This window comes from Vicugna pacos, chromosome 23 (assembly GCF_048564905.1).
Source record: "Vicugna pacos chromosome 23, VicPac4, whole genome shotgun sequence".
NCBI lineage: Eukaryota > Metazoa > Chordata > Mammalia > Artiodactyla > Camelidae > Vicugna > Vicugna pacos.
Genome location: NC_133009.1, coordinates 21550880 through 21573036, shown reverse-complemented (window position 1 = coordinate 21573036; position 22157 = coordinate 21550880). Strand labels below are relative to the sequence as shown.

Genomic DNA, 22157 nt, shown 5'->3' with positions numbered 1-22157 from the left:
CAAGGAGCCAAGGCCTTTTTTTTTAGTGATATAAACACACCACACCAGGCTCAAAAGACTGGAGTGCACTTGAACCCCTTACACTGCAGGGAAGGACACAGAGACTGAGGAAGTAAGGCACACGGGAGATGTGAGACCAGATCAAGGCCAGCGCAAGCTGGGAGCCGAGGAAGAAACTCCTCCTCCAGGTGGCCAAGGCAGGGTGATTTGTGCCCAAGCCTCCAACACACCCAAGTTCAAAGACTGTGTGCACCAACACAGCCACTTTGACTCCACCAGGCATCGTATTTTTATTACAGCTGCTTTCAGGCATTTCCACGTCTAAAGCAGGATACAGTGGCAGACTTGCTAGAATTCATGTCACAAGAATCTCCAAATACAGAGACCCTCTCTAGATTAAGAGGAAAAACGAAACTTTAAAGCCCTCTCAAAAATAGGTCTCTGCTAAGCTGAGCCCCTGGCTTGGAAGCCTGCCTTGTGAACAAGGTGCTTCTTTACAAGTGAAACGCTCTGGGGTTCTCATAGCACCACAAGCAGCAATACCTGGGAACTTGTTAGGACGACTGATCCTTGGACTCCAGCAATCTGTTTTAATAAAGCTCTCCAGGAGATCCCGATGTACATTCAACTTTGGGGACCTCTGCTCTTGGGATGAGAGGTCAGGGTGCTTCAGAAAGGGTGGGCCCTATTACCTTAATGTCAGTTTTGAGCTTCTCATAGTTGACATCGATGGGGTCCTTGCTGCTGTCATCAGAACCACCCCTGAGCAGGCTGTAGGCCACCTCAATGTCCAGCAAGTTGTCCAGCATTTCCACCTTGGCCTGGAGGAACAAAAGAAAAACACTGAGCTAAGCACAAGGTAAGAGGAAGCCTCACCCAGTTCTGGCAGAGATAACTGACGTGGAGATAACTTTCAACACAGACAGTGAGCGGGCCCCTCCCAGCTGCTCAGGGAAAGTCCATCATTTAAACATTTCTAGGGATTTACAGAACACTAAGGGGAGCCTGGTCTCTGGAGGAGAAGAGGCAGAAGCCACATGGCTGTGGTAAGAACTGTCTCTCTTCTGGAATACACTGGTGACAGGGGGGGACCTATCCCTGGCTCCCTTATGAAGCAGAGAGAAAGATGCTCCCCTCTCATATGGCTCCTTTCCCCACACTGATGCAGTACAACAAGGGCAGGAAAAACTGACTATTCTGCCCATGGTCAGGCTCCCTATATGAGTAGACACCCCACTTCAAAATGAGGGCCCAGAGATGGCCCTGCCAGCACTGGCCACTGCCCTCAGTGATCATGAAATGGGGAGCGGTTGAAAGGGAGCAACATCCAGCCCTGCACCACCCCGGGACCCGGGGCTCTCCGTCTCCCCTGTGCTACCTGCACACTGTCCGCGTTGTTCAGGAGAGGAGGCTTCTTCATTCCGAAGTCGTGGGGTATCAGGGTGTAGAAGCGATTTGAGAGATCCAGGATCTGGGAGTCGCTGCTGCCCTGGGACACTGCCTTTAGGGGAAGGGACAGAGGGAACAGACTGAAGCAGCACTCTGAGCCCCCAGCACTTGGGCAGGGCCTTTTCCTCTAGGAGCCGAGCACTGCAGTGGAGTCCCGAGGCAGACCGGTGCATGCCCAGGCCAGGAAACCCCCTTCTGAGAGTGTCATGCAACTGGGCAGCCGAGGATCCTATCCTCAAACTGCGTGCTCAGCACACACCAGGCTCCCCATATAAAACTGCATTCATACCAAGAGCTGTGTAAAGCCCTCACCGCTCTGCAAAATGTTAACTACAGCATTTCAGTGGTGGGCTTATGGCTGTTGCTGTAAAATTCTCTTAACTTTTTGTGTATCTGAAAACTTCTCATAATAAAATGTTAAAGGGGGGAAAAAAACCTCATTGCTATAAAATTCAGTCAGGTTCCTTTGGCCAAGGAACTTTATCTTTAAGTCAGGGAATTTGTTTTTATTGCTCCTGGAGGTCCAAGTGGCCAGACACAGAAAGGCTTTCCTCTCCATGTGCAGAAGGTGCTCAATAAATGCAGAGATGGAGGAGCTGGATCACCAATCTCTGCATACTTTGCAGACTTCCTAGGTGACTGTGCGACAGTAAAGGGCAATGAGTTGGCACCCTGCAGGCGCAAAGTCCCTAGTCTGCTGCTCACTGTGACATGGGCTTCTCCAGGTCACAGTGAGCAGCTTATAGTTTGCTCAGTGTGATGAGCAGCCCTTCTACCCAGAAATTCTGGAACGAGAAAGAGCTTGGGCTGAGGAAAGCCTTTCAGGTCTCAGGCAGAGGGTAACAAGGAAAGAGGTCCCTGCTCAGGACCAGTTGTAATGAGATTTAGTTTCTGCACTTGAGGGCCTTCTCTCTAGCACCAGGCAGAGTCCCCCTCCCCTGGCCCACTTCAGCTTCCTGCACGCTTTTCTTCATTCACAGTCCAAGCCTACATGCCACCTGCAAAACACAAGCGGAACCTTCCTGCCTCTCCGGGGCACAGCGTGAAGGCTCCGGGTCTGGGGGACCTGGGGAGATGCTCAGCAAGGTGATGCTGAATAAACATGAATGAAAGCAACACAACGTCTAACTTTCAATTCGATGATTTCCTAGTAACTGCAAAATAAACTCAACCTCTCTTAAGGACACACAAAATGAGGGAAGAGAACCAAATTCTTCAACAAGTTTATAGGGAGTTTACTGCATGTCTGGTAATGGAAAACATCATTAATTCATTAGTATTGTGATCATCTTTTTACAAGTGGCAGGCACTTGTCACACTTGCTGAATTGAAAAATATCTAAATCATTCTGAATCAGTACATCTATTTCATTAACCTTGAGTACATGAACTGCCACCCCCCTCCCAAGAGGAGAGGCAGGCCCCTCGCTTACCTGCTGGACCTCACTGAGGATGGAATAGGCAGCCTGGATCTGCCTTTTGCTCAGTTTCCCCAGGGGCATCTTCTGAAGGTCAATCTGAGGACACAGAGGGTTATCTCTTTGAAAGCCGGGACTGTGCAGTGAGATGATGAGAGAGCCGGACCGAGCACCCCCAGGCCTCCCAGGCCCCCACGTAAGCAGTCACAAGCCTGCCCGGTCCTCCTTGGGAGACCCAGTGACCCAACTCCACGGGCTTTGCAGCACCAACCCAATGCAGGGGACAGGATTCTGAAAGAAGATTCTTGCTCACTTCATTTACAGCAGGGATAAGCCAGCCAGGACTCCCCCACCCCTGTGCTCAGGTTGAAACAGCTCCACGCTTCTGGAAGAAGGCACAGCAGGACTCCTCATCTAATTTCAAAGTGAGGATCAGCTGAGCCTGGGAAGCCCTCCCTGGGGTCTCAGAGCTAAAGCCGTTCCCAGCCGGAAGACAAGAGCCATCAAGTGGTGAAATTATTATTAAAAGGACACACCCTTGAACACACATACATATGAGTCAACAGTGTTCCCTTCAAGCCAGTCATCCCAACACTGCTGCTGCTCATGACACCTGGGAAGCAGCATCAAGGGGGGCGGCGAGCTGGCTGCAGCCTTCTAGAAGCATGAGCTCTGCGACCAGAGGCCTGGTCACCAGCGAGAGAGCGAGGCACCCCCCGGCCTTGGCTTCCCACCTGTAAGAGGCACCCACTCCCTGTGGGAGCGACCTGCTCGAATGCTGACCCAGCGCCTCCCACATCAGTGCACCAGGGGCCCCTTGCTCTGTCCCCGGAGTCTGTCCCCCGGATAACCCTGGGAGCCCCCACCTTTACATCTCTAGCACCTGCAGTGCCTGGAACAGAGACAGAGCTGGATAAGCACTCGAGAAACCGAACCGCTCTGCTGATTAAGTGAAATGTGAAAGTGCTCACAGCCCATTAGGCACCCAGCAGGGGCGAGGGGTGACAGCGTCTCCTGACGGCCACAAGCTGTGGCATGTCCGCTTCCCTCAATACCATCCATCCCGAGGGGACAGCTGGTTTCTGGGAAGAGTTAATAGTTGGAGCTAAGTCTGGGGAAGAAGGTGGATAATCTATTTTGAGCCAAGAACACAGTACAATAAAAGAGCAGAGTGACCTCAGCATGGACTATGAGCTGGCTCTAAAGCAATTCTAAAGAAGGAACTCAAAAGATGTTCTGACCCAGGGCAGCGTGACCAGAGAAAGCAGATACTCTTGAGAGAAGCCATTTCCCCGAGCTGTGTAATTTTGGTGTTAATTTTAAAAAGACCTGGTCTCTCTAAAGTACACTTTCAAAATGGACACACACAGACCACAAGAACAAGAGCAGGGCTCAACCAACACAAGCTGCCACCACTCCCGACTGGGCAGGGGCTCCACGGCAGCTCCGTGTAGGGAGAAGGTGAACCGTGGGAGTGATGTTCGCGGGTCAGGGCGCCACGAGGCACCGCTGCAGCCAGGGGGAGGCGTCCAGGGCTGGGGACACAGCCCACACTCTCCCCTCGGCTGGAGCCAAGCGCCCAGACCCCACTCTGCTCCAGGCCCAGGACTCAGCCTCAATGGCGAGCACGAGGTTCCCCCGGTTACCAGGTTTACTTGTCTACCTGGTCACCCAACCCACGTGGAGTCCATCTGGCTGGGGGTGGGCATCCCTTTTCCACAAACTTCCCACAGGTTGCCTTCTCGCAGCAGGCCCCTGGCCCTTTCTTGCTAAACTAGTTCCCTGTCTTGACATAGAACGACCTAGAAAACATGTCATTGCACAGAAAGAGCCAGGATTTGATCACACTTGACAAATTCTATGAATCGTAAATGAACCAGAGTACTGGAAGCTGGAAATGGTGTGTGAGATATTTCTTTTGAAACACTAATGAAATGAAGATGACCCCCTGCCAGCCCCAGCACACCTCTCTCCCTCTGCCTCACACACCCACATTCTTGGTGAGCCCACCAAGTTGTTCAAACTAGTCAGACCTCCCGAACAGAAGTTGGGGTGTTTAGCTATTTGAACAAGACATCACACAAGCCCTGGCTACTGCACACCCGTCAGGGGTTGTCTAGGATGTGACTCAACGCTCTCTTTTCCAACAGCAGCTGAGCCGTGAGCAGTCCCATCAGGCTGAGCTCCAGACAGAGTGGTTTGTACAACCCAAATCTGTCCCGTCCCCCTCCAAGGCTGGGTGGAGCCTCTAGGAAGGACCTGCGAAGCAGCAGGGAGCAAGCAAGCTGGTGAATGGCCAAGGCTGATCTGCAGCTCTCGCCCTCTCTGCTGGTCCCTGCTTGTTCTTCAGAGCCGTCTGAAGCTTCTGGGCTCGGTGGAGAGGGAAGAGGGAGAGTCTGTGCTTGCTAGCTAGATATCAGCAGTGCCTGGACCCCCTCTGCTCTCAATGCCCCCGGAAGTCAGCACCAAGAGCTCTGATGCCAGAGGTAGCAAGAACAAGGGGCCCTTCTGCACTCACCTCCCAGGGGGACAGAGAACTTGGCCTTGGCTGGTAGCCCCCGCCATTCATCCCTGGACAGAGACACAACTAACCTAACCATCACCCCACCCCACACAGCCCCATGCCCAGTCTCTACTTTAAAAAGCTGGTATGAATTTTATCTGAAGAAGCAAGTGTCAGAAGCTCTCTGCACTTCTGTCAGTGCTGGTCAGAGCAGTTCGTTTACTCTAAGAGGGAAATGTCTCGGATTTTCTATGACAGCTCCAGGTGGCCTGTTTGGTTGGGCCACAAAAGAACTATGCCCACACAGCCCATCATTGCAATAATAAGGGGAAAAATGCAAGGGGGCCTGGGGACCCAGGGGACAGCTCTCCACAACATACCAAGGATCCCCTGCAAAAGAGCAAGCCCACGAGGCCTCAGTGCTCCTACATGTCTTAGGCTGAAGAACAGCCACCGAACTTGGCATCACACAAATCAGAAAATGCTCCCAGATAAAACAAACGTGCAGTAACCTCGTACTCCACCATGGCTTTCTTCATGCTTTCCACATCAAAGATCATCTTAATGAGGTCCTGCACTGGCTTGGGGAGCTTGGACTTGGTGCCAGGGTTTACTGTCAACTTCTTCACCGCCTCTTCATCCTTTAGGGAAAAAGAAAATCCGGAAGAGACCCAGTTAAACAACCCAAGTAAAGTGGGGGTGGTGTTTGGGGGTTGGGATGCAGGGAAAGGACACAGGATGGAGTGCCACCAGCAAGAAAAGGCTGAGTGTTTTGTTGGGGAAGCACGTGTGTGTGTGAACTGGATCAGATACTTTCGGTGCAACCCCAAGTCCCCTTGGCTGCTGCAGATTCTTATTCCAGCTGCCACTGTAGCATCCAGCTCCGCACAGGCTGCCCTGCAGGCACTTACACTCCCCTCATGCCCTCACCTCCTCCTCCTCTCATCACTTCCCACCCTGGGGTTGCTGGTGCCCTGTGCCTGGGAACCTGCCCAGTGCCCTACTCACACCCCAAACTGGCAGCGCTGGGCAGCGGAGTGAACCTTGGACCCAGGAACACTGGACAGATGGACAAATTCTGCCCTCCTCCATACACTGTCTCACCCCAGGGCCAGTTGTAAGACTGTGTTCATACAGCCTTCCCTATAGTCCCAAAGGATCAAGCAGTCAGTCAGGCTTCCGGCCAGGCAGCTTGACAATGCTAAAGTACACCCTAGCACCTACTCATACTCCCCTCCCTGCGCCTCACCCCTGCTCTCTGGAGTTGTTCTTTCTAATATACTAATAGCGCAGGACTCTACCCCTGCCATCTGGAGAATCCAGGCTGAGCCAAGACCATGCTGTGTTGAAAATGCCTCAACTCTTCTCACTTTTGAACACACAAGAGCAGGGACTGTGCTCTGTCCATCACAGTGTCCCTAGCAACTAACAGTGTTTGGTATTTATTTTGAGTGAAGCTAATGGCACTGGGCTTTGATCCTGGAATCTGCTTGGCTTAACGAAGCTGTCTGCTGCTAGTGCTCATGGCTACTGCTGCCAACATCACAGAGGATCTACTCTTAATGCCGAAACAAGTCTTAACACATTCTTACCCTCTGGCTATAACTTCACTTGAAGGTAAACTATTAAAAAGCCTTATTTAAATGCATATACTCTGTGATCTGGCAGCTCGCTCTCTAATGGTAAGAGTCACAAAGGCACACAGATACTTACATGTATATCAGCATCATTATAGCAAGTACCTGGGAACAATCTAAATGCCTAATTGGAGGATGCAGGGTGTTATCTGGAAATTACAAATTACGGCCATCCACAAGATGGAATTCTTTACAGACCTAAGGAATGATGCTCTCGATCAGTGCAGTTTAATACAGCAGCCACTGGTTTTAACATGTGGCCAGTCTGAATTGAGATGTATTGTAAGAGCTAAAAAATACACCAGTTTTCAAAGATTTATTTAGGAAAAAAAAAAAAAATCTGAGTGATACCAATATACCAAAATGATACTTTGGACATACTGGTTAATAACTAGTTAAATAACTAGTTTAATAACTAGTATGAATTTCACTGTTTCGTTTTGCCCTTTAAAATGCAGCTACTAGAAAAAAAAATGTAGCTACTGAAATATTTACAGTTGCATAGGCGGCTTCGTATTTCTGCTGGACAGCACTGCTCTAGAAGGCATGGGGAAATGCTCCCGGTACATTAAGGCAGAAAGCAGGTGGTGGCAAAACAGTATGTAAGGAGAGACTCCAGTGTTATGGGGGGGAAGTGCCTGTGAAGTGAAAGAAGACTATAAAGACATACACCATGATTTTAACTGCAGTTAACTCTGGGTGATTTTAATTTTTTGTGCCATTGTATATCTGAGAGTTGGCCCCTCTGTATATGTGCTTTCTCCCTATCCTCAGTATGACACCCACAGATCATAGCACTGCAGTATTTACTACTGCAAAAAAATCCACATGTATGTGAACCCACGTAGTTCAAACCTGTGTCATTCAAGGGTCAACTGTACATACTTTTGAAATGGGAAAAATAAACTCAGTAGGGGACAGCGCTGAGTTAGACAAGTCTGTGTGAACTTAAAGTCCAAGTTCTCGATCTCAACATTACATAAGACTTAATTTCTACTTTTAATGGTACAGCTCATGACACTTTCCATAAACTAAGAGTTCCCCTCTGAGATGTGCTAGGCCTCAAAGACTTGGAATTAAAATCTGTACCACCTACAAGTCTCTTTCTGCAGAATAAATGTGCATCCCTCCCACCCATTATAAAAGCAGGTTTTCCTGTAAAAACAAGGTAAGCATTTTGTCAAAACAAATGGCCACAAAAATATTAGCCGAGAGACAATGGAAGGCTGTTTGGTAATATAAACTGTGACCTAGTGGAGCATGTTGAGTCACTATAATTCTACCTTGATGAGAAAGCAAGTTGCATGACCTATGATGAAATGCAGTTTCGGGTAAGAAACTTCACCTGGAATCTATGAATTACTCCCTGCTATGTTTAGGGAAAAACTTGAAAGACTGTGCCTCCTTGACAGTCTTAAAAATGCTAACACTGTTCTCATCTAAGTTCCACCTCATACTTCATAGTTTAGATTTTATTCATGAAAAGGCAGTGGATTTTATTATTAAATGCTTTCCCTCTGTTATTGGGACGACTGTGTAGCTTCTGTCTTTTATTCTATTCATGTTACATTATACTCATTTGATTTTTGCATGTTGAACCAACCTTGCATTCCTGGGATAAAACCCACTCCATCATGGTGTTTAAATCCTCACATGCTGCTTGATTCAGGTTAGTATTTTGCTGAGGCCTTTGCAGCTACAGTCATAGGGATATTGGTCTGTATTTTCCTTGTGATGTCTTTGTTTTTTGTATCAGGGTAATACTGGCCTTATCTAATGAGTTGGAAAGTATTCCCTCGTCTTCTGTTTTGGAAGAGTTTATGAACAACCAGTATTAATTCTTTAAATGTTTGGTAATTCACCAATGAAGCCATCTGATCCACAGTATGTTTTTAAAAGACTAGAGGATCCCTTCCTTTTACTAGAACTAGACAGTGTAAGAGCATTAAGTGATTACCTGACCATAGTCAATCTCCAGAGGGTAGAACTTTTTGGGATACTTTGTGAAGTTTTTGGAGTGCCAGGCATTCCCAGTTTTCTCTTCATATAATTTCATAAAATTCTCAATGGCATCTTCCTTGGATGGCATCTGCTCCAGCTTGTTACTACCAATCACTGTGCCCACTCGGCCCCAGGACCTGAATATCCAATACCTGTGGTGGGAGAGGAAGAGCATCAGATGATGCAAAGCTGTGGGTCAGGCAGTCACAGTTCAGGATGAGTTTTCCTTCTTGCCATTCCACTTGGGTGAGAAAGAACTGCAAACACCCCAAAATGATGGTGATTGACGCAGAGGAACAAAAGAAGTTGGTATTACAATAAAGGACACTATTTTACTTTTTATTAAACTGAGGGTCATAAGTTTAAAGTAATTTAAAAAAGACCTTCCAAATCATATCGGCAAATGAGTTATAAAAAGTACCAAACAACAGATTAACCTTGGATCTGCCAGGCAAACTTGAGGAATAAATCCCAGTGCCTACAGACCTTTACATAAAAAACATCCAATTCTTCTCCGCAAAGGAACACAGCAACTATCATTTGGAAGTCGTGTTCAAGGCGATGTGACCATTAATGACACGTACTAAACAGAAGAACGTTTGGCTCAGATCAGAGGCTGAGATGTGATGAGACGGGAGCAGGTGAGACGGTGGCCTGCAGGGTTAGCCACCTACAGATCCAAGCTATCACCCCCAGTTTCCGTCTCAATCTAGGGCCCATGTTCCGGGTACCTCAGGGACTGTGCAACCTGGCCTTTGAGCAAGTTAACTTTTCTTAGAGGAAGTAATGCACAAGTTAAATTTTAAATAAATACAGATATATCAGAAACCCAGAAAGATCTGTATGCATTTTAAAGATAAAATCAGAGATTTCAATGAAAATTTGGGGCTTCTACTGGTTTTCTGGCCTACCGCCCAGCAGTGTATAAATTCATTTTCTGCTGGGGTTTTTTCCCCCTGGAAATGTATGGAGGACACCACACTGACCTATCCTGAAAAGTTTCTGACTTCAACAGCCCACATTACTTTCTCTCTAAAAACCAATAAATCTAGGCCACGAGAAAAACAAACATGTTCGAAATCACCACTAGAATTTCTTTTTTGTTGGTGATGGACAATTCTGTTCCCACTGCCCGCTGTTTAACAAACTACAGCACTCAGCATATTTCTACAAGAACCCCATTCCTTTTCCTGTACTACAACGCACATCTAGCTTTTGGAAGGTACGTTTTTCAAGCAAGAAACTGTATTTTGACCTTCAAATCTTGGACAAGAGTAGGTAATAAACTTAATGACATAAGAGTTTTATTTCTTCAGAGATTTTAAGTAGCCACAGACACTTTGTACTCTTTCAGGATCACTTCATTTTAAAATGAAAGGTTTAACGAAAGCTGAAGAGGCGAGAAGACCTGAGGCTTCCAGTGCCTGCAACCCGAGGCCAATCAAGAATCACCAGTCACTGACTATCCCCCCAAGGCTGCCACCACCATGGGGGCTTGTCTTCCAACCAGTAAAGCTTTTTGGATCCCTGGAGTTCCAATGGGTATACTGTTTTCATTTGCTAAAAAGAAAAGGCCAGTTTAATATATGGAAGTGTTTCCCCCGTTCTCCACCATTAGGATTTAACAACAGTTCCTTCCACACACCTTTCCACCAACATAAAGCTCCCATTCCACACTGCTGTAATGAGGGATCATCAGTTCAGTAGAGGACCATCCTGACTGGAAAGGTGTGGATGGTCAAGCCAGTCCAGACTCTCAGCACCCCAGAACCGGTTCTTACCTGGCTCCACCACATTAAAAAATAAAAATTAAAAATGAGGCAAACCAAATGCCTTGAGTAACTGGGGAGTGCGAGGTAGCACTAATGAGAAAGGACAGCCAGGCTGTTTGGGGGGACTTTGGTTTCATGGGGCCAATAGACCCGCACTGAAGGGCCCACACTTTCAGGAGCACAGCAACTCTGGACACCCCGCCCCCCCGGGGCACACCTGCTCTCCTTGTCGTCCTCCAGGAGCTGCAGCTTGTAATAGGAGTTGGTTCCCTTAACGATGTCCACCAGGCCGAGGGTGGCGCTGAAGACCTTTCCGCCTTTCTCCAGGACGTGCGCAGAGTGTTCCAGACCTGTCACAGACAGAGCTCCTGCAAGTCTGCCCCCACAGGAAGAAGGGAGTCTGCAGGCTCAGGGCCCACACCTGCTCAGATACATCAGCACCACTTACAGGAGCTTCCCCACAAGGCGCATGTGCCCCCAGGGCTGGGGAGCCGTGAGGCAGGAGGGCGGGGCACGGCCCACTCCGCTCACTCTCCTTTCCTTACCAGAATCAGGGTCGACAGCTGCTCCTCCTTTAAGAGTTAATTTCATTCTCTTTTCAGATTTGTTGGGACCTTGGAAGGGGACAGAGAAATGTAAACATTAAGTTAAAAATAAATTAAAAAGTAAAGGTTAACTACTATATATAAAATAAACAACTAAGTCTTATGTGTAGCACAGGGAACTATATTCAATACCTTATAATGGCCTATAATGAAAAAGACTATGAAAAGAAATATATATATTTATATATACATACGTATAACTGAAACACTATGCTGTACACCAGAACTTAACACACTGTAAACCAACTATACTTCGAAAAAACAAAAACAAACCAAAAAAACAAAAAAGAGAGAAAAGGAAAGAAAAAAAAAAAGTGAGGGGAAGGTACAGCTCAGTGGTAGAGTGCATGCTTAGCGTGCACAAGGTCCTGGGTTCAATCCCCAGTACCTCCATTTGGGGGAAAAAAAAAAGGGGGAAAGGCAGAGCAGGCGGGTCATCATCACCTGTATCACATGCCAATGTGGCCTCTGTGTGCTGCCTCCCACCATCCTGAATCCCCTGCCACTCGGTGCCCAGGGAACATGAATTGAGAACATTGGTGTGGGCAGCGTTCAACAGACCTTCAGGGCAGAGGGAGAGGCTCTGCACAGGTGGACCTGGCTGGCCGGGGACAGGTCCATGCCCCACGGCAGGACAAGGCCACTGCAGGGGGCAAGCTCCAGACCTCACCTTCCTCCTTGACGGGGCCCTTGCTCTTCTTGGAGAGCCCAGCCCCTGACTTCCCTCTTGGGGCCACTGCTTCAACCGGCTCAGCCTTCACCTCGGCCCCCCAGGGGGATAAGATGTGGGTTGAGAGCAACTCCTGAAGGCTCTTGGTGGAGGCAGAGACATCCTGGAGGAAATCCTCAGACACCACGGGGATGTTGGCCTCTTTTACTTCCTCCATCTTTTTATTCATCTTGTCTACCTCCTCTGTTCAAATCGGAAGGAAACAAGTTTTAAACGTGAAATCACTACAGAGTTGTTATTTACTGGTACGTCCCAACCCTCATCACCCACAGCTCTCCTTTCCTCCAAACTCTAGTGCTCAGGGACCTTGTTCATTTCAACAATAGTCTCTCACCAGCCACATCCCCCTTTTTCTAAGGTGTGATGAGTGAGGGCCTCAAACTCTTCTACAGGAGATGTTACCAGGCATTCCACAGAAAAAGGACCCAGAATTCAGATCCATATGGGAAGAGTGGGATACAGTTTTATGGGCTTGGAGACTTAGTGGTCTCTTTTCACAGTAAGCCTGCAAAGAAACCTGTTCACTTTTGCTCACCGCTGCAATTTCCAAACATACCTAAGCTGTGAACTGTTGTTTTGGTGGTGAACCTACCAGCACTTCGTGGGACAGCGCTAGGCATGAGAACTGTGCGCGCATCTCTAGTTGGGAGTTTTAGACACATGAATAGAGACCACAACAGGGAGCAGCAATACCGACTTTCCTCCACAGAGAACCAGAATGGTGCCGGAGATGATGAGAGATGCATGTGGGGCCCTCTGTGTGCCAGACACCATGCTGGGCACGTCCCTCATTCACTCAACACAACCATGACAGGCAGACAGCGCCCCCTGCGGTTCACACGTAGATTAAACTCACTTTTGGTACTGACGCACAGGGAGGCCTTGTTGGCTGTCCCTGTCAACTTCCCCCCGAGTTTCTCGATCATGGCCTTCACTTCATCCTTATTCCGGGAGAGTTTCCCAAGAGTCAGGATCTTCATGTTGGCTAACGGCTTGTCTGGGAGGGAGAACAGACTCATTAGGCAGGGCTGCTGCCCAGGGAGGAGGAGCGGGAAACCAGGCAGCAAGATCCCAGAGAAAACCAGGACCCCGGCCACGAGGCCCCCAAACCGCCTCAGCAGCCTCTGTGATAAGGGAGAAGGAGCTCTCCTTAGAGAAAAGTCTATGTAAATAGAAGAAAAGGGCTGGAGTAGTGGGAAAGCTGAGGACAGGAAAGCAAACTGCCTGCACCCAACCCTCAGCACAGATGGGACTGCGCCGGGGTTGGGGTGGGGCTCCCGGTCTGCCCCACAGGCAGACTAGGGAGGCTGTGTTTGGTGCTAAAGGACCAGGATGCTGGGCAGTGGGTGGAAAGCCAGGGGGTAGGTCATGTGAACTCCCAACTTCTACCATTATTCTCTTCCCACCCATGTCTAAAAATAAACTACAATTCTTCCGCAGTACTTTATTAATTAACTCCATTTCAAAAATCAGGCTTGTCCACCACAGTCACTGGAAGCTCTGGTCACAAGACCACACTGAGGTGGGACAACCGATTCAAGCAAAGAAAACTGTGACGTTTTAGGTGTCCAGCAATGATCCCAGGCCAGAAAGACCCAGGACAGGGATGTGCCTCCTGTTTGTTACAAATGGGAATGTACAGAGCTGGCTCCACATTTACAGAGAAGAGACACTGTGGGGAGACGTCCTGTAAGTGGTCCCTGTGAGAGCAAACAACCAGGGACACCCAGAGGGTCTACCTGAGAGCTGGCCGAGGTCTCTGCACGGAACAGAATCAATTAGTTGTGAAATGCAAGGGAGGGGGAAGCAGGAGGGATCCTCCAGGCAGGGACTCGACCCCAACCCCGCCTGGCCCACCACATGTGCTCTTGGACCCAGGCTGCAAGCAGCAGGGTAGACTCAGGATGACCAGCCACATGCCTCCTCCCCAGGGGATGGAAGGAGGTCACTGAAGGGCTCGTGTTCATGGACGAATCCTCGTCCTCCACCCATCACATTGTGGCCATAACTGTTAGACAGCACCACGTGTCCCTGAGTACAAAGACTGGGTCTCTTCTGCCAGAAAAGCACAAACTGATCTCACTGTCTTTGCTAGTGTGGAGTATTTCTCCTGACACTGATCACAGTATGTATCTGTATGAGATCGAGACCCAGCATCACATCAGGCTCGGATGACTGTTGGGAGCAGGGCTTCACAGAAATCCAAAGGTGAGACCTGGAATGCAGCTCTGTAGTGCAGAATCAGACAGGATACTTCGATGCCCGTGCAGGGAAACTGTCTACCTGGCCTTATTTGGAAGCCCCCTTCCCCAGCCTTCCTGCTCCTGCTGGGGGTGGGGTGGGGAGAACAGGGGCAGGGCTTCCCCACAGGATCAGCCAAAAAAGAACTCAGATGGATACTTCCTTCCTCCTAAGATGGGGGCCCAGCCCTCCTACCTGAGGTCAGCCCTGGAGCCCTACCTGGTGGAGCAGAGTTCACTGTAGCAGGCGCTGAGGCTGCAGAGGGCGGGGGTGCTGCTGCCACTGGGGCGCTGGTCTCTGGGGGGAATATACGGTCCTGCCTTTTGATCTTCAGTTTCTTGAAGCAAGAGATCTCTCGGAATTCCTGAGGAGTTTAAGTTTTAGTTAAGAAACCAGTTCTCCCTTGAAATAACCACTCGATAGAGCAAAGAATTAAAGAATCTCTTTTTTTTTCTTATAATAAAGAATAACATAAAATAGGAAGATATGAGGCTTTTAGTATGAAATACAGCATTACTGCTGATGTGGTGCTTATTTCTAGTGCTTCTACATTTATAACAGAGCTGGTACTGTGATGCTTTAAGAAATCTTTAAACACACACACACCCACACACCAGCTGATAGCGGTCAGGGAATCACTGCAGGGAACGTGATTACAAGCTCCCAGGTCTCATTCTCACGTTGTTCCCCTCAAGGGTCAACACGCCCATCCCATGATGGTAAGCCCCGCCCAAGACTACACACACTGAGAGAGATTATTACCCAGAAGGAAATCAGGGTAATTCCCTTCCCTTCCCAGAAGAAGGGCCTATGGATGCAGGGAGCTCAACAACTGTCAGGATCCAACACCAAATCTGCCATCAGTACAGTCCACCTGCACCACAGGTGATTCACAGCGGGCTGTGCTCCAAGTGGTCACTCAATAAACATCACATATATGAGGCTCAGGGAGACCACAGTCCCTGCCCTTCTAAGTCTTCATCCCATCCAGAAACAGCCCTTCCCTGCTAGATCCATGATCAATGACTGCCCACTGGGTAAAACATATGCTAAGCACTGAACATGTGCCACACATCCCAGAGAGGTTAGAAGTTTTTGCCCTTGAGAAAGGAGCTCAGTCTTGACTAAGAGTCAGATATATGAAAGTAAACCACCATATAGGAGCTGGCTTCTAAACCAGAGGTGTGCTTAAGTGATGCAGGGAGGTAACACTGGGAACACTGGAAGTGCTCCTTGGAGGCAGTGACCTGCTAAGTCAGCTGGGAACTGAAAAAGCAGGGGGCTGTCTCAGGAAAAGGTATCTGACTGATGTCGTGGTATGCTGGGGTCCCTAGTAGTTAGCTGCCAACAACTGAGCGTGTAATGAATTACAGAGACAGAGGGGGCTGGGGTGGGGAGAGGGAGTGTGTGTGTGTGCTCATGTGTGTGTCGGCGTGGTGTGAGTGGTATGCTAGGAGAAAAAAGGTGCAGAAAGCGGGGCTGTAGGAAGCTGACAGAGCCAGGTCATGGAAGGCCTTGGGGGAGCGGGTTTAAGCTAAGGAGCTGACCTTGATTCCGTAGTCCAAGCCTCTGGGGGCAGCAAAGCCCCTACATGTGGTCTGTAAACCTGTGAATCTGCATGGGCAGCAAGCCCCCTCAACCTGACAAAATGTCTTGCATATGCATGTACTCTTTTAAAATAATCTTTTAAAAGTATCCACAGACACCATGCAATTGATGTATAAAATACAGAATAGTTCATATTACAAGCTTTTCCCCCCAACCTAAGGTATTAAAAGGGATACAAATAACACAAATGAGTGTAATACTGACATTCTCAGAAAAACTGGGAAAATATTTCCACCGGAAATGGGGAATCACTGTTAAGATTTTAAGGGTCGGGGAAGTGACGAGGTCAGATTTGTTTTAAGCGCTCACGCAAGTGGAAGTGTAGAGAAAGCTTAGAGTAATTATGGTTGTGAACAGAGGAGAAAGGAAGGAGCATTAGAGGGCCAGTGGGAAATGGAGCTCAGCTCTAGACGTCGAGATGGTGGTGCCAAAAACGTGGGATAATCAAGCCACAACTACAGAGTGCTCACTGTGTATCACTGGTCCAAATGCTCAATCCCCCAGGAGAAAGCTCAGGCAGTGAATGAACCTGACGGACATCAAATCCCGAATCCCCGTGAACCACAGAGCCACGACAGCCCCAGGTGGTGGGGCGCCAGCTTGCACCGAGTCTGAGGGCCCGGGGGAGTCCTTCCAGTAGCCAGCCCCTAAAGACACTACTGGCTCTCCACCAGCACGACGCCAAACAAGGTTCCCCAACTGAGGTGTTTTGCATTCTGAGAATTCAACAAAGAGACATCGACTGGAGATATGTGAACTCTGGACCCAACTCCCCCTCTAGCACAAAGGCAAGGAAATGTCCTTGAGAAAAACTCTATCATAAAGGCAGGAATTACCATTTGTTTACTGTGTCCCTTGTGCCTAGAACAGTGTCTGGCAGAGGGTAGGCACTTATAAACAGAAATAAAAATAATCCAGGTTCTTTGCAAGCAAGAGGATTTCAAACCAATGAGACAAACCCGTGCTCCAGTTAGAAGTGCTTTGGTTCTAAATTTGTGTAGTTTGCAAATGTACAGAACCAATAATATGATTTTATATCCTGATCGTGAGGATGGCCCTGATGTAAAGAGGTCTGAGAAACTCTGCCCTGCAGTCGTGGTGACCTGAAGTGTAGACAAGCCCAGGTGGGACCAGGTTTTTCTGTATAGATACTAGCGTCCTCCCCACTTACCTTTGGGATCACCCAGTCCTTCCGTTTGGGCATCTGTGTCTTGACCATGCACTTGGTCCAGGCAGTGACGTCCCCAGTACAGTAATAGGCATCACTCTTGAAGACCAGCTGGCCTGAGCATTCCTCACAGGGAAGGAGGGCACCAAACACCATGCCATCAGCCACTCGGTCCAAGATCTGAAGCCAGTAAAGAAGCACGTCAGAGAGGAAAGAAGGGGCTCCAGGAGAGGACATTTATCAATGTGGGATGAAGAATCTACACAGACCTCACTCACTAAAAAAGAAGGGAGGTCCTGTCCTGAAGCTCCTTAACATTCCTTGGGGAGGTGGTCACAGGTGGAGCTTGGATTTTTGTCTTTAAGAGACCTTATTTCCACACATGAAGTGTTCCTGCAGCATCTCCTTCGCTCAGTGACTTACAAATAAAGGGAGAGCCCAGAGCACCCACTGTTTCTGCACAAGGAACAGTGTCTACCTCTCCTCCGAGAGTGGCAGCAGGGCGGGGCACGAGGGGGAAACAGACCTGGCGGCCCTTGGGGAGTATGGGAAGAAGGCAGCAGAGAGAGCTTCTTGGGCCAAAGTGTGTGGCATGAACACACGAGGCAGGGGCACAGCTACCTGAGTCCTTGAGCGCCTGCCCCTTCCTGCCCCCAGAAATGGAGACCTCGATGGCGATGACCATGCAACACGACCATGGCGTTTCACTCCCAATTAATACCAGCAGGTGTTCAATCGGAGGGCCTCCCACACTCCACCGGGGCAGTCACCGCACACCGCCTGGGCGCCCGGCTCGCGGCTCCCGTAACACAAAGGCAGCTCACCGCCGACTCCCCGGACGGCACTTGCTGCTTGTTGAAGATGAGCAGCTCTTTCAGGTCATTCGTCGAACATGCTTTCTTCAGTTCGTCCTTGATGTTCCAGATCAGCTCGTTCTGGGCCTGCACAGAGACCCTGCAGCTGAGAGACCAACTTTTTTCCAAAGAAAAACCCAACTGGAGGGAGATTCCATCCTGGTCTTGCCTAGACTCCAATCATAGCCTATCCCTTGGCTGAGCTGTCCCCAAAGCCGCCGCAACACTGGGACTGCGCCCCATACATGCCCGTGCGGTTAGGGTCGGCCCGGAGAGGGTGCTGGGGGAAGCCCTGCAGGGGGTGGGAAGGCTGCAGCCCAGGCACCGGGACCCTGGAATCCACCTGCAGAAACAAGTCTCAGGACACACAGAAAAGCACCGTAGCACCAGGTTTCTGTGCCCCAACGCCCAGCACCAGGGGGAGCAGGGGGTGGCGCTTCAACAATCGGAAGGCGAGTAGGGACAATCCCCAAACACCTCCAACTACCTTCTCCTTGTGCTACACTCTGTGTCACAAAGAAATAGATTTAAGCTGTCCTGAAAATGGAATTTTAAGTCTTAGTGCCTACTCTTCATGGCAATCTTTTCATGTCACCTCATTTATCCTCACGAGCGCCTTGCCCAGGAAGGCTGTAGCCTCCCCACCTTAGAGGCAGGGCAGGAGAGCGCCTCCTCCCTGTTTAGGGTAGTGGGCAAGGTTCTCACATCTCAGCCTCAGACCCCACCTCTGCAAAACGGAGATGAAAAACAGGCCCCCTCAGCACCGAGGAGGAGGACTTTAACTGACAAAGCTGCATCACACACATTCTCATCCTGTCCCAGCCTCACTGTCAGGGCTTTTCCAGTAACACCCACCCCTGAGCAGCACGTGCTCGGCCACCGGTAACGAAGAGGAAAGAGCACAAGGAAAAAGTCTTAGGGCACAAGGTGAGATCAAAGCGGCAGAATGATTTCGCCTACATGGCCAGGCCAGCAGAGACAGATGCGACAGGGTCAGGAAGCTGTGGAGTGTTTCAATTTTCTGACTTTTTTTTTCACCCCTGACAACACTGGAGACAGGGGAGAACATTAAGCCCACTGAAGGGCAAATGCCAAAGAGCACCGGAGCCTCGCTGCAGCCAGCTGGCACAAAACAGACATTCTTTATTGAAGGACAGCCCCGCCTCACATTTGTGATTCTTGTCAAGCTACTGGAACCAGACTAGAAGTTGCTTCCAGTTTTTATACCACCAGCAAAAACAGAATGCTCACCCAAGAAAGCCCAGCAGAGGGCTCATGGAAATCATGTTCCTAGGCAGAGACTGCGCTCCCTCGTTTCCGAAACACCCAGTATTTTCTGCTTCATAATTTTTATTTGGCTTCAACACACGTGTAACTAACACAGTGATGAATCGCTCTGGTCAGTAGTGACCACTGATCTAATGCACAGTCAGTCTTCTTTCAACTGCATGCTTTCGATTTCTTTTTTTTCAATCAGAGATTGTCATTTAGAAGTACGGAATAATGTTCTCTCTTCAAGCCATTGTCTGTGCTAAGAACCTTTGGTATCCTTGAATTTAATATCCAGTTTCCAAAGTGCAAGTGACCTTACAGGTCTGGGATGCGCAGTGGTGCATCCTGTAGCCAAAGCATGAACTGACCATCCCAGCGTGAGGCTGGTGAGTAGAGCAGGTGGCACAGCTCCTGCCTGAGCCTGGCTGCTGGTCTGGCACCAACGTGGGTGCTTTTGAAAAAGAACCGTTTCTTTGGGAGGAGAGAAGAAAATCCAGGGAAAAGAAGGTGATTTAACAGAAGCTATCGATTTGGGAATTTTTAAAGGTCTTGGTAAGCAGGACACACACACCTCCTTTGAACTTTCCTCCCAGGATGAGGAAGAGGAGACACCCAGCTTGGGACTCACCTTGAGGGCCTTTTCAAGCCTACTATTCTTGTCTTTTTCTTTTTTAGGTTTCTTCTTGGCCACTTCATCTGTTCCATCCACCTCGTCGCCTTTTCTCTTTCTGAAAAAGATACAGGATATAAAAGGAAGATACAGGATACAAGAGGAAGAAACAGAGCTATCAAAATGCTGAGAGCCCATGACTCAGCATTGACACAGCATCCTAATGCTATGTTAACGCAGCTCAGCCAGGCCCTGCTCACACCGCGTGCACTCAGAGCTCTCAGGAGCTCACCGTCTGCCCAGGCAGTGTCTATAGCTGACTTCATCCATTTCAGGACACATTTGGCTGCCAGGAGGGGGACAGCAGTCACTCTGGAGCTTTGGAACAAGCCAGCGCAGCATCCAGGGCTCAGGCCCTTCTGATGTCAAAACTCCACGTTATCTCTTGGCACAGACAAGATGGCCTGGAAGATTCTGGCGGGGACTATGCCAGAGCTAAGACCATAGATGAAAGGCAGGGATTGCAGAAACACAAAGCACAAGTGCAGGCGCTGAGCCGTTCGAGCTAAAACACAGGGCTGCTCCTGAGGCCAAGAGGCTGCTCTGAGACATGGGAGGCTGCACTGACATTTAAAGCACAAACAGGAAGCGACAGTCTAGGCACCGCTAACCTGCCTCAGCTGGGTCAGCAAATGTTGCTGACCGCGTCCAGTGCATCACCCCTGACTTAAGGGCGGTACTGAGGCCCTCAGTATCAGTAAAAAACAGGGCAGGACCTCTACCGTGCTAAAGAATCAACTTCAGCCATCACACAAGCCTGAGATCAAACCTCTACACTTTCCCTTATCCAGAAAAACAGGGAAGAGAATATCATCTACCTTGCAGGACCGTGATGATGGTTAAATGAAATATTCCATGTAAAACGCTTAGCAGAGCATGCCAAGTGCTCAACAACTGTTGCTGTTACTGCATAAACATAAGCTTATGCATTCCTCACCTACATCATGTGTCGAAGTGCCCTGAGGATTTTTAAATCCTGACTTTCCAGTTTTCTTACACATTCCACATACGCTGTGCCATAAACTTGTGTGTTTTGAACCGAAATAATGCATGAAGGCTGCTGGACGATGGGGATGTGGGGTCACCCTGATCCTAACACAGCCTAGTCACTGTCCATGGAGCACACCACAGCCCTGCCACGCCCACTGTGTGCTCGTTACCCAGTAAGTCTAGACTGGGGCCAAGGGACCAGCAGAGGGAAGCAGCAACAATACAGATTTAAATGTTAATACTGAATAAAACCCATACCATTCTGAATTCTAAACCAGGGCCCTTCTTATCAACTGCTCACCCTGGTCGCATTTAAAAATGGTCAAGATTCTCCCAGAATCATTCTCAGAGAACCAGATACACAGAAGCACATCCATATACGAGGACGCCGCTGGGACGTGAAAGTGGGTCATGCAGGGGTCAGAGGAACGGTGGTGGTGGACGCTGGCCAGAGGAATGCTCAGACTGGGCAGAAGAGTGCTCTCCAAATGTCCGAAGGGCTGTTGTGGTGAGGAGGGACTCACTCTTTCCGCCTGCCCCTGGAGATCAGATGCTAACGGGAAAAAGACCACCAGGAGATGCTAACGGGGAAAAGACCACCAGGAGCTGCAGGAACATGCACTGCAGGCCTCCCAGGGTCCTTCCTGCTCTGTCCTCTGCTGCCTTGGCTAGTGGTGGGGCTGAGCTCTGCAGTCACCGTCCCTCCAAGGTCTGCACCCCCAGCTTTCTGACGAACAGCAAGGGGAACACAGGAGCGGTGTGGACTCTGGGCCTGTGTCAAGCCCCTCCCTGAGGCCTGTGGACCCTCCCAGGGCCGTCCACCCACCCTTCACTCTTGATGCCCGGGAGCTGCTTCTTCAGGGCTTCTTTGTCCTCTGCAGAGAGGAGGCTGAAGCCCTTGAACTGGCTCGCACTGTACTCAGGCCGGAAGCCCAGCTCCTCTCTGTTCTGAACAAAGCAGTTCGGGTGGTACCAGCGGTCAATCATGCCCAGCTGCGGCTTCTCTGGGTCCAGCATCTTCTTGGACAGGCGCACCTGGCCCTGCAGAAGAAACCACATGTGTACCAAAGAGAGACAAGGAAGGATGGTGTAAGCCCTCACCCTGTGCCCAGGTCCACGCCGAGGGCAAATGGAGGGCTGCTGGGAGGTTTGGTTCTTTTATGCCACCGAGGATTCTGTTTCCCACCAGCCTCAGCAACCCATTTTAAATGGGGTCAAGTCTAACTAGCTACCTACCTAC

General features: G+C 49.5%; 1 protein-coding gene across 1 annotated transcript in view; it reads right to left on the bottom strand.

Moving 5' to 3' along the window:
* Positions 1–22157, bottom strand: part of PARP1 (poly(ADP-ribose) polymerase 1) — a 41002-nt gene that overhangs the window by 5788 nt on the left and 13057 nt on the right. The window contains exons 4-17 of the mRNA XM_072948644.1: positions 21744–21958; positions 19886–19985; positions 17956–18072; positions 17135–17311; positions 14575–14719; positions 12971–13111; positions 12055–12297; positions 11325–11393; positions 10997–11129; positions 8964–9159; positions 5882–6010; positions 2882–2965; positions 1379–1501; positions 693–821 (exon numbers count right to left, since the gene is read on the bottom strand). Of these exons, the coding sequence (XP_072804745.1) occupies positions 693–821; positions 1379–1501; positions 2882–2965; positions 5882–6010; positions 8964–9159; positions 10997–11129; positions 11325–11393; positions 12055–12297; positions 12971–13111; positions 14575–14719; positions 17135–17311; positions 17956–18072; positions 19886–19985; positions 21744–21958 (2001 nt within the window). The remainder of the gene's footprint in view (positions 1–692; positions 822–1378; positions 1502–2881; positions 2966–5881; positions 6011–8963; positions 9160–10996; positions 11130–11324; positions 11394–12054; positions 12298–12970; positions 13112–14574; positions 14720–17134; positions 17312–17955; positions 18073–19885; positions 19986–21743; positions 21959–22157) is intronic.